General features: G+C 30.3%; 1 protein-coding gene across 1 annotated transcript; it reads left to right on the top strand.

Annotated features, from left to right (window-relative positions):
- Nucleotides 1-1,298: 1,298 nt before the first annotated feature.
- On the top strand, nucleotides 1,299-13,708 carry LOC143080231 (uncharacterized). Its single transcript, XM_076255959.1, has 5 exons — nucleotides 1,299-1,358; nucleotides 4,374-5,148; nucleotides 5,857-5,920; nucleotides 8,982-9,065; nucleotides 10,525-13,708. The coding sequence occupies exons 1-5, from the start codon at nucleotides 1,340-1,342 to the stop codon at nucleotides 10,681-10,683; spliced, it is 1,101 nt and encodes a 366-aa protein (XP_076112074.1). The 5' UTR covers nucleotides 1,299-1,339; the 3' UTR covers nucleotides 10,684-13,708.
- The last annotated feature ends 1,408 nt before the right edge of the window (nucleotides 13,709-15,116 follow it).

Here is a 15,116-nt window from a genome sequence, read left to right as displayed (position 1 = left end):
TAATTAATCAAAAGTTATCCAAGGTTTAAACTGTAAATACTACTAGTCTAGAAATGATTGAATCTTAACATATTCCTTGGTAGAACTCGAACAGCTGCAAAACTGTGGAAAGGGTATTGGGGTTTTTTTCATCAGAAAGGTTTAATCGAACACTAAAAAAACAAACAAAAAAACAAACAGTTTTATGAACCGAACCCATTACCTCCCACACTCAAGGTTATTCATACAACTATAAACCAAACATCGTGATAAGAAACGATATGTGTTTGTAAATTGAATGTGAGCTGTGTTTAGCATTAACATTCAATGTATAACATAATTTCCTAATAAATTCTTTGTTGTTTTTTATGCAATTAACATGTGTATTTGAAAGTAGAACTGATCTTCATGGAAAAAAAATCTCTGAAGAAATGACTGTAATATTTTTTTCTGTCTATGAAAAAATAACATAACAAATGTGGTGCACACTGAATAACCATAAACTCTTCTCCATTAACTATACACTCTTTTATATGCATCACTAACAATACACTTTAAACATTTATATAATAAGATAACTATATATTTACTTTTTCGGACTACAATTGTACCCTATCCAAAGATTGTTCATTATCTGTTTGGTTGATTCACGTCTAGTGACAAATACTGTATTTTTGATCACGAAGAGAACAAATTAACAATAAAGTCAATAGGTAGGTCATGAAATAAGGATGAAGGTTGGGGATAAGGGTATATTTGACGAATAAACAAATTAAGCCTTGCAACAGGCCGCCTACACACCCTTCGAATTGTTTTCGCCAGGGTTCTTAATGTGAAAAGATCACGCCACTCTCTTTACATGAGGTATTTGATTTAACGTCCCCATGCTGACCGGATATGGATGCGTACGTCGTGCACAGCCATCAGTCGCCGTGATTTAGCAAGGGTTTTAATACTTGTCGTAAGATGACATGTAGTGAAAATATTTCTATCCACAAGTTCCCTTTTTGGATTCTTATTTTTTAAGACAATTCAAAAGCAATAAAATGTGTTCTCAGTTGAGACAAAATATATAGATTTATTTTAAACGCTAGAATTAATTTTGTAGCGCTATGAAAATATATTTTCTTACCTGATATATTTACTCCCAGAGTAGTTACTCGTTATGTCTAACATAAACAAACTATAGGTCTAGTCAAATTGAATACTACGGAATCAGATATATTTAGAATATTTCGTTTCGTCTTATTTTAAACTATGTATTTTAAACCTTTTATTTCATTCAAGTTAAAAATAGAACTAAACTTGTATTGCTTTAAATTAAACGTTTGCTAAAACCACGATCGTATAACATCTAGATATGAACAGAAAAGAATGCGGTAAGTAAGCAATATATATTGTTGATTACGTAAATTACTTATTAAACCACATTATGGAATAAATGTCATTTTTATCAAGATGTTTTATAAAACAATATTTGAATATTTGGTTCCCAAACTTATTTCACATTCTTGATTTTAACTTACACGATGAAAGTAAATTGCTAAGGTTATCTCATTGAAAACAATACCATATCGTCTTCTTCTATGTAGCACTGGATATGTTCTGTTGTTGGTGGGATGCTAGTTCTATATAGTTTTATAAGCTAGCTGAGCATCCAGTTCTGCATTAGTACTGACATGATGTTCAAGATACCTTTATCATATTTCTTAGTTAATGAATTTATCAATCAATTAAGGATCAAACTTGCTTATGTTGATCTCTGGTTCCTTTTGTTCATATACATAGTAACTCATCACGTATTAAATTCTTTACACTTCATAATCTCAACTGTTTCTACTTTAGCGTTCCTGGTGAATGCTAATTTAGAAAGCACTTAAAAAGCGCCAACATTATCAAATGTTATATTTATTTGTCAAACTTATTTGTTCTCACATAAACTTAAAATTTAAAAATATTTTATTATACTTATTTTATGTGTTCCTTTTTACTCTAAATATGAAATATTAAAATCCATTTTTGTTTAAATGGACAGTTAAACAATTTGCGACAAGCTGTTGCACTTTATAACTTTTAATATAAACAAAGTTTTGCAATTTATATATAATTTTCGATGGTGTAAATTAACAATAAAATGCATATAGCAAACGCACACATAAGAACATAACTGTCAAATGTAAGTACAGTGAAACCTGTTTAAACCGACCATCTTCGGGACTTAAGATTTTGTTCGGTTTTGGTCGATTTTCGGTTTTATCATGTTCACAACTCATACAATTTGATATGACGTTTTCCGCGGTTTTAGTTTGTTACCCCGATTTTGTTTTTTGTCCATGGATTTATGAGTTTGAAAAGCGGTATACTACTGTTGCCTTTATATATGACGGTACTAAAGTATATTTTTTGTTTATACAGATTTTCGGTTTAGGCAGGATTCGGTTTAGCCAGGTTTCACTGTACTTGTAAAAGATAACATGGTTTCTCATTAATTTAGCCAATGTGATCCTGAATTATACTTTGTAATACGTGACAACGTTAATTCAATGGTTATTATTCTTTGCATGCGACTAACGTTCAATGATTTTAAAATAAGTATACTGATATAACTATATTAATGGCATTATATAATTATTTTAGCATACTCAACTGATCGCCACTTCTCATAATTTGATAATATCCAAGACAAACGTGTAATGCTTAAGAAACTATCTTATGTTAAGGTATTGCCTAGATACATAAACAATTCTGACTTAAATAACTAGGATTTTTAATCAATAGTTTGTCTGATTACAATGATCGTGTTATGTCATCTTACTTGATACATGGTTTGGACCAAAAACGACCGAATTTAAAGGGTTTTAATGAAATATTTGTTCTAGGTATAAATATTTAGACGTTGTTAAAGATATTAACAGTTATGTCCATAATATCTATTTGGTCTTAAAATCTAACCAGTGTTAATAAGTTTACTAAATTGAAAACGTTTGTTCAACTCATATCGAAAGAAACATGATATTTAAAACGTTTTTGAGGCTGAGCGCTTGACATTTTTCTAAAACCTGAAACTAGTTTCAATATCAGGGAGTATATAGATCATAAACCTTTTTTTTTAAATCATGTTTTAATATAAAGAATACACTTACACTCTTTTTATTCTGTTTGATCTTTTTTTTAAAGTAATAATAGAATATAATGGAACAATTTCATTGTTTTATGCTATATTAAATACTTCTTTCTATGTCTATTGTATCTCTTAATATGACAAGATACATTGCAGTTGTTTCTACGATAGTATCTATAATAAATGATTAAAGTTAGGTATATGGTTTGCAATTTATACATTTGTTTTGAACATTGCAAACCCTACTGTAGTTCTGGTTTCTAAGGAAATTTCTCTCGGTGAAAACTACTTGTTATTCATATTAAATTACATTGTTTTTATATGACTGTAAAGGCACTAATTTACAGGTTTCGCCGTTTTAAATCTGCGTTCTGTCTTTTATACGTTTGTCTCCAGATTGACACTAAAATGACTAAACGGTTTTTACTTTTAACATCTCTATTGTGAATTCATAGATAATTCATATCCTAATTACATAATGTAAAAAGGGGTCTGTTTCGTTCCAATAAATATTTTAAATTCTTCAAGGATTTTTCCTTTTATGGCAAATTATAAGAATTAAAATTTGACAAATGAAAATATTTTAAATACATCCAACCGGAACGCCCTAATACAAAAAAAGCCGAAATTAAAAAAAAAAACTAACTTGAAGAATTATATTAACAAACAGGATCTAAAATAAACAACATATACGGGCACTTTGAAATTGGAAATTTATTGTGTATAAAAATCTACAAAATAAATATACCTTTTGAACGTTTTTCGTAGATAAACTGCTGGTTGTTATTTTCGTTTTCAATTGGCCATTAGTTAAGCTGCTCTTCCTTGTACTTAAGCTTTTGGATTAGCGATTCGTATCAGCATTTTTCACACCAGTCCTTTGATTTGTGCATGTTATTGAAATAGTTCATCTTATCATGATTACATTAAAAACTAACTCATAACTTTTTCTTATATTTTTTTTTTTATTCATCAGGGATTGACAGGTATTTGCATATATTATCTATAGTGGCACATTATAAAGCAAGCAAGAGAAATAAGCACAATCAAGCAAATTAGAGAAAACAAATATAGTAATAATAATACGATATGAAGTAACAGAATACAATATATATATATGGACGAAGTATAACATTTTCATCAAATAATATAGTGATAATGGTAGTCATTTTCAAGCACATTGATATTTTTTTGTAAATAACTTATAACGTCAAACGAAAAATCAACACACTTCTTCATTTATACAATTATACTCATTACCAATTCATTGCAGGTCCATGTTCTGCTGCAAAAAAACGAATCACAAAACCTCTGATACCATGTTCAGCTATTTCAAAATTATTTTTTATATGTCAATTATGTACAGTACGAGATGCAGCTGTTAAGTTTTGCCTTCAATGTAAAAGTCTCCTTGGAAAGTGTTGTGCAAAAAGCCATTGTTCGATAATTCCTTGGTCAAATCACACAATTCTGTCACTACCAAATGATTTAAACTGCTCTCCTGATTTATTAAATCAACTGTATTTGTATTGTGTCCAATGCAAACTTTTACTTTGCACTGATGACCTTGTGCAAGCTCACCTGTCAAATAATCATGATATTGAAACCCTCGATTGTGTATATGAAGAACGGATCAAAGATTTAAAAAAAGTCCAGTCAGAAATTCCACAACGCATAAAGGAATGCAACCCAAAAAAGATAAGTACAAATGGCAGACTAAATGAAAGCGAAGTTGAAATTTTATACAGTAGGCCAGACAGACCAAATTCGACGACAGCTGACGTCTTTAATAGCAGAAGGCATTTTGGCGATGAAAGTGAATTCTGTAAAATGTTCCTACATTATTGGATTGCAATAATGTCAAATCAACACGCCGAAATGATGGAAAGATTTATCAAGTTTTTAAATGACTCCTTTAACGCAGTTTTATCATGTCAGAACAGAGACTCGTTACTGCTATTTGCACCTATGCTTATACATAGTATTGAGAACCCAGAATGTTTTGCAAGCTCTTTGAGAAATCGCAGTTCACAAGAGATAAATAACAGGTAAATTGTTTAAGAATACGATTATAGTCTACATATTTCTAAAGTGCGGTATATGTGTAGGAATACGACCGCAAATTCAGAGCAATAACCAAATGAAACACATTTAGAGCCGTGTAAATCGGATTTTATCACTTGTTCTTTCCAATAATCTTAATACATCATGCTTTATATCTATACTACGATTTACTGTGCGTATTGTTGTGTGTTTGTTTTTTCTACATTGGCTAGAGGTATAGGGGAGGGTAGAGATCTCAAAAAAATGTTTAACCCTGTTTCCCGTTGCATTGAAGATCCATTGGTGGCCTTCTGCATTTGTCTGTTCTTTGGTCGGGTTGTTGTCTCTTTGACACATTCCCATTTTATATTTTCAATTTTACTAATGAAAGATTACGATTTCATTGAACTGCATCTCCTCTCAAACCATACAAAGTCGGAAATATTTGTGATATGACGTATGCATGTAGTGTTTTGTACTTTCTTAATATGTCTTTGAAATAATCTTTTGTTCAAAAGAAATTGCCATTGTGTTTTTGAAAATAGCCCAATAAGAAGACCTTTATCGATTGTTTGTCTCATACGCTTTCGTGCATGTTCTGGCGACGTACTGCCCGCGAAATTTAAAAACTGTTTGTTTCAACACTTGCCCGCAATTTCGGGGGCATTAGTAGTTTTTATAGGTTTGAAATTTTTAAAATGGCATTATTATAGTTGTAGAACCATCAAACAAGATGCCAATGCAGCCATTTATGAACCAAACTACATTTCATCAACTGTAAGTGTTTTTCTATTATAGCTTATAATGTATCGTTCAACATTCAGTTACATATTTACATTTTATGTTGTAAAACGACATCAATCTGTTTATCCTCACTTATTATAAAACTACAATTAACTGTTACATTTGGAGAACGAGCATATATAAAAATAGGTAACGATTGTCGTACGAAATGTCTCCTTCATTTAGTTGCAAAAACAACATTTTTGTTTATTTTGTACTGGTCCCTCATGGCATGTAGGTTTTGTTTGGAAAACCGAATAATATCGTAAAGTCTTCTTTATGGTAATCCATTTTATACTAACTTTTAAAATACTAATATTATTATTATTCTAATAGTAGAAATGTTCTCCTTCCTATTTTAGTTTTAATGCAATCGTATGCTTATGAATCGTGTCTATAGTTTGTTTTGTCTTGTCATAATGAATAATTGTTTAGATATAATAACAATCCGATTAGCCCTTTTCAATTGTCCTTCTATCAACATAATTTTAACTTGAGTGTCTACGCACTAACACGATCCAAATACATTCAATTGTGTGTTGTTATATTTAAATCTTAAAATACTATTTATATAATTCTAAAAATGGAATATTTCTCAATGCTAATTATATCAACATTTTTGATCGCTAATTTCATCATCACTTCAGTTATATAATTAATTGAAAAATCGGACGATTACTATTTATTGTGTCTGTTGTACTGTTTGTTTAAAGAAATATTTTATTCACAGTAAACATATGATAGGCTACTTTATATTTAATAGATATGTTTTCATGAACGCACAGTGTTCTATTAAACTGAAAGAATGGAAAAAATATAGATGTTGTAGTTTAACTTTGATTCCGACTACTTCCAGTTTTATCGCCGACTATTTTTTTTTTCATACTGTAGATGTGATATTTTGAATAAAAGAAGGTGAATATTTTACGTAAATGAAAAAAAAAACATAACAGTTATCATAATCAAAATAATTCTAGATTTAACCATACAGTTGTCTATCAAGTTTGTCAAGTTCTATATCTTGCAGCCTTAACCCTCTCCCTTTCACACTGGTACAGCTTACCGGTGAAACCAATTTCAAGATTTTTTTGGGACATTTAGACATGTTTAATCGCCATTTGCTGACGTACAGATATGGTTAAGGGCTCAAATTAATCCTCAGATAACCAGCAATGCGATTTAATGTGCATCAAACCTCTATCATTATTAGTTAATAAACAAGTCGCCCCTTACTGATGTGTAATTTTACTGTAAAAACCATTTATTTTTCTTCGAATTTTGAGGGATATTCTCAAATAGAAGTGCAAAGAAAACTGCTCTTTTAAGAGGATTTATCTCTTTTTTCAATAACTGTGCAGTGAGTTTTTGAAGAATAGTATTAAACTAATAGTTCTAACTTGTACACTAGTTGCAAATGTAATTTTTAGTGTAGCAGCGCAATCATAAACTTGAATTACGCTAAAAATCTGAAGTCATTTCTTAAAGATATTATGAGAAAAGAGACAAAAACCGCTAAAATATTCTGATTTTTTTTGGCAAAGTTGAAATAGATGTAACAAAACATGGTTTCGTAAGTGATGCAGTATACTAAAGTTGAAAACACTTTTGTTTGAATGAAGAAACATGTATATTTCAATGAAAAAATGACAGTTTAAAGAGTGGATTCCTCCTAGATTTGCGTAAAAATCATGCATTTGGCAACAAAAAATTATCATCTGAACACATAATTCCAAAAAGAAAACAAACTGGGTGAGAATCTTTATATTATTTTTTTTTCATTTCTTTCGTAGAAGTAGACTTAAGTACTTAAATTTCGATAAATTCACTACAATGTCAGTGGCGCAGGGGTACCCTGATCTATCCCAAGGCGCTAAGATTGAGAGTTCGAATCTCACTGCCGGTGTTGGAAAAATAATTTCCTATATTAAATGTAACTTAACTTAACTTTACTTTCAATTTCAAAAAGGAAACCTACAAATATTTTTTTAAAAGAATGTGTGTGCAAAATCCCCCCTTTTTTTACCCCCTTTGCTCCATCGGGCTCGGTCAAGGGTGTCCCAGATCGAGCTAGCATTGATAATTCAATGAATTTTCCCTTGTAAAAACAAAGTTTAGGTTGCTGATTGATTGAAAACGAATTAGACAAATAACTAGGGTCCAAGTTTGAAATCGGACAAAAAGAGCGTCTAAGATCAATTATTTTGAAGGTTATGGACATCGATATTTCAAGGCCTATAGCACGTTATGCGTCTATTTATACCACTATGATAACTAATATGGCTTCAACAGACTCGAGGCATTGTGTTTCCATCAAAACCTGACCCTATTAGCCCACCAATATGTCCCTGCACGACTTTTTGCTCAAGGATTTCGTATTTTTTCACTTTTTCTCCAACAGTCACGTGACTTTTGGAAATATACCACTTGACCAAAAAATGACGAATTATCGTCAAACTTAATTTTTTGAAATATTTTACCAATTATCTTTCATTTGAGCCCAACATGGCATGTGTATGACCATTGATGCGAATTCTGTATTCATTTAAACTTCGATAATGTATTTTCAATAAGTAAAGGTCTTAAATGCATGAAAGGGAAAGGGTTAATAACAAAGATGTCATCAGCAGAATATTCTGTAAAAACATCATTAACAGATAATTATTGCATGACGTAAACCACAAATTGCGACAGGAATATATAATGTAAATATTGGAATAATTAAATATATTTAGCGAGCAAGGTTGAGATTGATTTCATGAACATAGAGTAAAACTACACAGGAGCATTCTTTACACAGCACAAGAGATACTTGTAAAATAATTGCATGTTTTACACGAAAACATACATTCTGTATCCATTCCTTTAATAGTTTGCGATAACTACAGCAATCTTTATTTTATATTGTTAATTTTAGACCTGAATTTCATACAATGGTATGACCACATCATATTGTAAATAGTACTTTTCGAAGAGGTTCACAGTAAAACTACTGATACTAAAAAATGCTTAAATTAGTTACAACAATTTGCGTTACATTATATGATTTTCTTTTAAGGACATCAGCCCTTGTGAAAAGTTGGCTTACTTGAGGCGATTCGTGTATTGCATAGCTCTGATTGTAGCTGTACAGATATCAAAGGTAATGCAACTTCACAGTTATTGTAAAAACTATGATCTTAATTCCATAGTGATCGTGCTCATCATAATAACATGTATACAAAATAAAAGCTTACGTCTTAGCATGTACTTCAACGGTCGTCATTGGTTCGTGTATGTCATTATTATTTTTCTTGCAAAATTGTTATAAATGGGATCATTAGTCCATGTCTGAATTATTTCACATTTATGATGTCGGGGCATTTCGAAGCTTATTTAAGACTATTTGGTTTTATCCATGTTTGGGGCGTTACAGTGGCCTATAAGTGCGTATATCTACTTCCTTTTAATTAATGAATAGATAAATATTATGGAATTATAAAGATAATTACTGTTTGCATATACATATTAGAAAATGAATTGATTTTTTCCATTAAAATAAACTCATTATACAAGGTTTATTCAGTTCCATGACATTTTGTAAAACTCAATAAAGAGAAATTAATTGCCGAAATGCGCAAGTGATGTAGTTGAATAGGAAAATAGAATGATATTACTGCTGATGTATTTGAAAGTTAGGCAGTTAACACTTTGAAAACATCACGGTTTTTTTTTTTTTATAGTTATGAGGATTCTCAATGTCGCTGTGATACATAAGATGTATCACTACTTCAAATGTTTCAATGTGTTATAGATTGATTATTTACTTATATCAAGTGGAAACACCATCTTTGATTTTTTTCGAAATACTATGGACATTCTTAGAATGTATTACCTAAGCTAAATTTGGCAAAACTTTTCGAAATTTTTGGTTTTAAATGCTCTTCAACTTCTTACAATACGTGACACTTTAATAAAATTAATTTATCTTATCTTATCTTATTTTACAAATTTGACCCTTTAAAATATTAGCGTGTCACCGATGAATCTTATGTAATGGAAAGGTGTCTCTTTCTTACACATTTCTTCTTCAGGTAATGAGTTTATTTATTTAGAAGTTTATGTAAGAAGGTTTTTATATAATAAGTAAAACATTTATTTGGTAGTGAACAACAAGTACACATTGGAATACCGACTGTTAGGTATTAACCCAGTTAACTCAGCAAATATGTTTTTGACCAAAATGAATCTAGCATTTTTTATGATTTCATTTGATGTATTTGTTTTGACAATCATGCAGTGTGCTAATTTTCATAAAGAGATTTACCTTGGCCTAAAATAAGGAATTTGTATCTTCCTCCCTTTTTACTTTTATATTTAGAGAGTTTTAATTAGTCGATGTAGAGGAACGCTCAATTGAGCATGGTTAATCAGAGGGAAGTGCAGAAATTTCAAAGGCTTTTTTTTTACTGCAAGATTGCAAAGATTGTGATAGAGGATTTTGGAGTAGATCGTTAGAACTTTTATGTATCCTTCGATGATTGACATCTAATATAGATCATCTAAACTTTAGTACTTCAATCAATGCTAGGTATGTTTTAGGAAAGTTAATTGCTTTTCAGGAAAATAATATTGAAGATCCAGCTAGGTCAATCATTGGACATCCAACAGATGAAGGCAATTCTGATAGAACACCACAGCAAGAAAGAGAAGTTTTGGAAAATGCTATATTATATAGGAATCACGATTGTGATTTTGAAAATGTGAATGGGGAATGCTGAGCCCTAAATATCCACTAAATAGACATGGTCGTACATTGACCTATAATGGTTTACTTTTTTAAAATTGTTATTTGGATGGAGAGTTGTCTCATTGGCACTCACATCACATCTTCCTTTATCTATATAGTTATTCGTATTTTGATTCAAATATTTTTGATACCATGATCTTTACTATCTGTAGGGATCATATCTTTAAATAGTTAAAACAAGATTACTTTATCTATGATCATTCAATTTTAACACCAATATAGATTTTTTTTTTATTAATTCTGTCCTAAAGGATGAAATGCGGTTTACGTATGGCAAGAGCATAGAACTAAAATGTTTTATACTATCATACTAGGAGAATTTGATTGTATACACTCTTGTTATACCTTTTAGGACACATATTCGATTGACATCGCTTTTTGAACATCAATTTAACAGAAAATCTTGGGAGAACGCTGATGGAAATAAATATAAATGATTTTGGAAAGCCATTTCGGGTATCGAAGATTATCAATTGACTGACAATACAGTAAATGGTTTTGCTTTAAGGTAAAATATACAATTTTAGTATTTAAAAATTGTGATCGAAAGACAAATAAATCCATTCCCTTATTTTTCAAGTTACAGCATTCTGTTTCTTGTTAAGACACAGAGTATATTTGCTTTCTATCACTCTATCAGTTTCATTAGTTTTCTAAAACGATAAGTCCATAAAAACTGACGGAAGCAATCGCAAGACTTTATCAAAACAATGAAAAGTTGGAAAGCAACTGCCATTTTTGTGATTTGATACACTTATTTTCCTAAGAACATTGGTGTGTTTTACGTTTTAGGTGGGGTTGGACGGGGGTATCTGACGACTTTTTGTATTTAAGTGAATTATTGTACGGTTTGCATTTGGGTTTTCTGATATTCGGATCATGTGCTTCCAATGATATTTAACCTCTTTTTTATATTCTATTCATCATGGATGCTCACTGTATTATAATTTTTTTCAAATGATTTTAAAATACTACAATGTACATACATTTTATTAGCTTCCAAGAACAATGCCGTACCGATTATAGTTATCCAGAATTTAAGAAAGCAAAACACTAAAAGTTCGGTCTTTTTTCAAAGTAGATCTGTAAACATGTTAACTAACATTTCACATACCGAGCGTGTATAAGTGCTCTCTTTAAATTGCCGCATATAATCACATTATTATACATGTACTACAAATGAGTTACTTCGATGAGCATGTTATGCTTTCTACAAACCGGAGCATTCAATGAGATTTGGTGATGAATTATTCAAGTGGGAAGAAAATCAAGATTGTGATTATTTTTTTCAGAGATAAAGCAAATAAACTCATCATAGATACCAGGAATAAAATTTTGTATTTGCGCCTGACGTTCGTTTTGTCTACAAAAGACTCATCAGTGACGCTCGAATCAAAGCAAGCTTTTGCCACATACAGCTCAGGTAATATATTCCTAAGGTATAAAAGCTTTAGCATTTAAAAAAGTTTAAGTTTTGCAAACAGTTAATTTATAATCATGACCATCATGTCAACATTGGGGTTCCCCAACATTAAGATTAATGACAGAATGTGACATTATAAGATTGCAGCAGTATTTTTTAATTATTGATAGTTATCTAAGGTATCAGCCCTATAATTTGATACGTCAGATGCGCGTTTCGTCTTCATAAGACTCATCAGTGACGCCTAGATGGAAATGGTTTAATTCATGCTCACTTAATTTAGAACCTTTACCTAAAAATGCCAGTTGATGTAGGAATATATGAAAATTCTACACAGCAGAACGATTTTGCATTATTCTTAAGACGAATTTGAAAATATTGTATCTGGCCTATGATTGAACATTAAAAAGTTGTTGAAAATTATTCAAATATTTTATCATACAGACGATAAATTTATAACTTCAGAAACGATGATTTAAGGCTTTTGAAACCGTAACAATAAAGTTATATGAAAAGTATCCTCTTTGTTAAATAGGCATTAGAAATGAAGATGGATGATAATAGCATTATCAATTTACTTATAATTTTAGTCATACATTTTATATATACATTGTACAGATAGAGGTCATACTTATATATATAATTTTTGCATTTGGTTTATTTTTGTTTATTTTTGGTTTCTTATATTTTATCATATATTTTTTTTGTCAGTGTACTTTTTTACATGTTTTTATAAATCTGTATTATATAAGTATTAGTTATGTTTATATGTACAGGACACACAGTCCATTAATTGTTAGCATAGTACCTTATGGTTCCGCTTACAGTATATATATTGACAAAATCTAAAAAGAGGTTTTATATGGAGAGGAAATAATAATGTAATCACAGTTTCGGAATGTGATATGAATACAAGTAAAACAATGAAAGCATATTTGTCTATGTTTTAAAATATCTGTAATATCAAATATATAAACATTGTATACCAGCATTTATCACATATTTGTCACGAATACGTTGGGTTTTGAATATGCAATAACCTCAAAATTGCCCGGGGCAAAAAAAGAGGTTATTGGTTATTGTGCCCTGATTCCAAATGACGTGACATCATTGCGCACTTAACGACAATTTATAACACTTTTGTGATAAGAAATTTAAAATTTTACCCGTTCTTTTTCATTGAATTGTTATCAAATATTTTGGCCACGAGCATCACTGAAGAGACATGTATTGTCGAAATGCGCATCTGGTGCAAGAAAATTGATACCGTTAATTTTATTATAATTGATTTTTTTCGCTCTATTCTGCATAACTTAAATATGTGATAAATAGATAATAATATACCGGGGCCAATATGGAAAAAGGCATGTTATAATCTATACGTATTAAATTGTAAATAACTCTTGAAATTATGATATCATCTATTGTACATAAAATTAATAATAAGTACATAATAAGTAAACATTTCTAGTTGACCAAATATATTTTAAAAGCAGATTTCTTATTTTTCGATTATATCGATAACAGAAAATTTTAACTCTCTGCGTTATTTTGAACTTTGCATCTACATTATAATTTAAAACATACTGTGTTTAAAGAAATATTTCTCACAAAAAAAATGTTGACAATATATATTCATGTAGTTTGTAATATTTTTTTAGAATTTCGTTTGAAATAAAGTTTTTGCAACTAGTTAGTTATTACTTTTATTTTCTAATTACGCAGTACACTTTGTGGTATCATGATTGAGATCATATACTTACTCACATGCATATGTATAAGCATATTGCCTGTAGATTGCTTTCTCTTATAGAAAATGTTTCATTGCGTAAGTGTCTTTTCATATATGCACTCTACTATGCGGTTACCAGGTAAGCATTTAACGGAAAGAAATTATCCGTATTCTCGCTTACATTAAACTCAAGTACTTAAAGATTTACGTCGATGATAGATTGGTATTAAAGGGACGTTTTCATATTGTTATTTTAATTTCAACAAGGACGAATGGACAAATCTGTGATGTTGTAAAAAAGGAGCTGTTTATGAATTGATATATTTAAAACACATACATATAATGAATAGAAAAAACTGATTGTCACACAGAACACCGTAAAGGCGTAAAACAAAGAGACAAAGTTAAAATCATGGTTTAACATTTAAATTATCAGATTAAACCATAGTACAAGCTCCGCCTATTTACATAAAAATGCAAGGAAAAAGTACGTCATGATTCTTTTTTATCGAATAACATATCAATCTTTATATTAAACCATGGTTTTCAGAAACCGAACTATTAAGCAGATTATCACGTAAAAACTTCAAAGGAAAAGTGCCGTATTATGTAACAAGTATCAAAGAAACAGTCGCGTATACAAAACACACCAACAAAAATGAAAGATAATACACATTGACGGAATGTATAAGTACCGAGCCACGTCAAATGAATATCACAGAAATCAATTTAAACAGTAAAAGTAATAACAATAATAGGACAAAGACAAATGAAAGAACAATATAACACGTTGTTAAGATGATAACACTACAAACTGCTCAGAATCTGACTTGACCAGTTTTTGTGCTCGACCAGTAAAATCGAGCACACATTTTACTCGACTAGTCTCATCATTGTCTCGACTGTACTTAACTGTACTTAAGTGTACTCGACTAGGTCTCGACTTTACTTAATTAGTCTGATTCAGTACTTGATGATCTTTGTGTAGTCTGAAATGGTCTTGACCCAGGCTCGACCTGTCTCGACTAGTCTCCACTCAGTCTCAACCAGTCGCGACCTGTCTCGACTAGTCTACACCTTCAAATTTAGTTTTGACTGGTGTAAATCAGCCCATCTAACTATATTAAATATTGATCTTACAAAATTCAAGCTTATTAGGTAGTTTGATTTATTGCTGTGAAATTAAAGAATTATTATATAAAAATTCAGATAGGCATCATTAATTTTTCAAAAAAACAAAAAAAAACTA

Source organism: Mytilus galloprovincialis, chromosome 6 (genome assembly GCF_965363235.1).
Source record: "Mytilus galloprovincialis chromosome 6, xbMytGall1.hap1.1, whole genome shotgun sequence".
In the NCBI taxonomy this organism is placed as follows: Eukaryota; Metazoa; Mollusca; class Bivalvia; order Mytilida; family Mytilidae; genus Mytilus; species Mytilus galloprovincialis.
The sequence above is the reverse complement of the archived record's forward strand: the minus strand, read 5'-3'. Positions and strand labels throughout refer to the sequence as shown.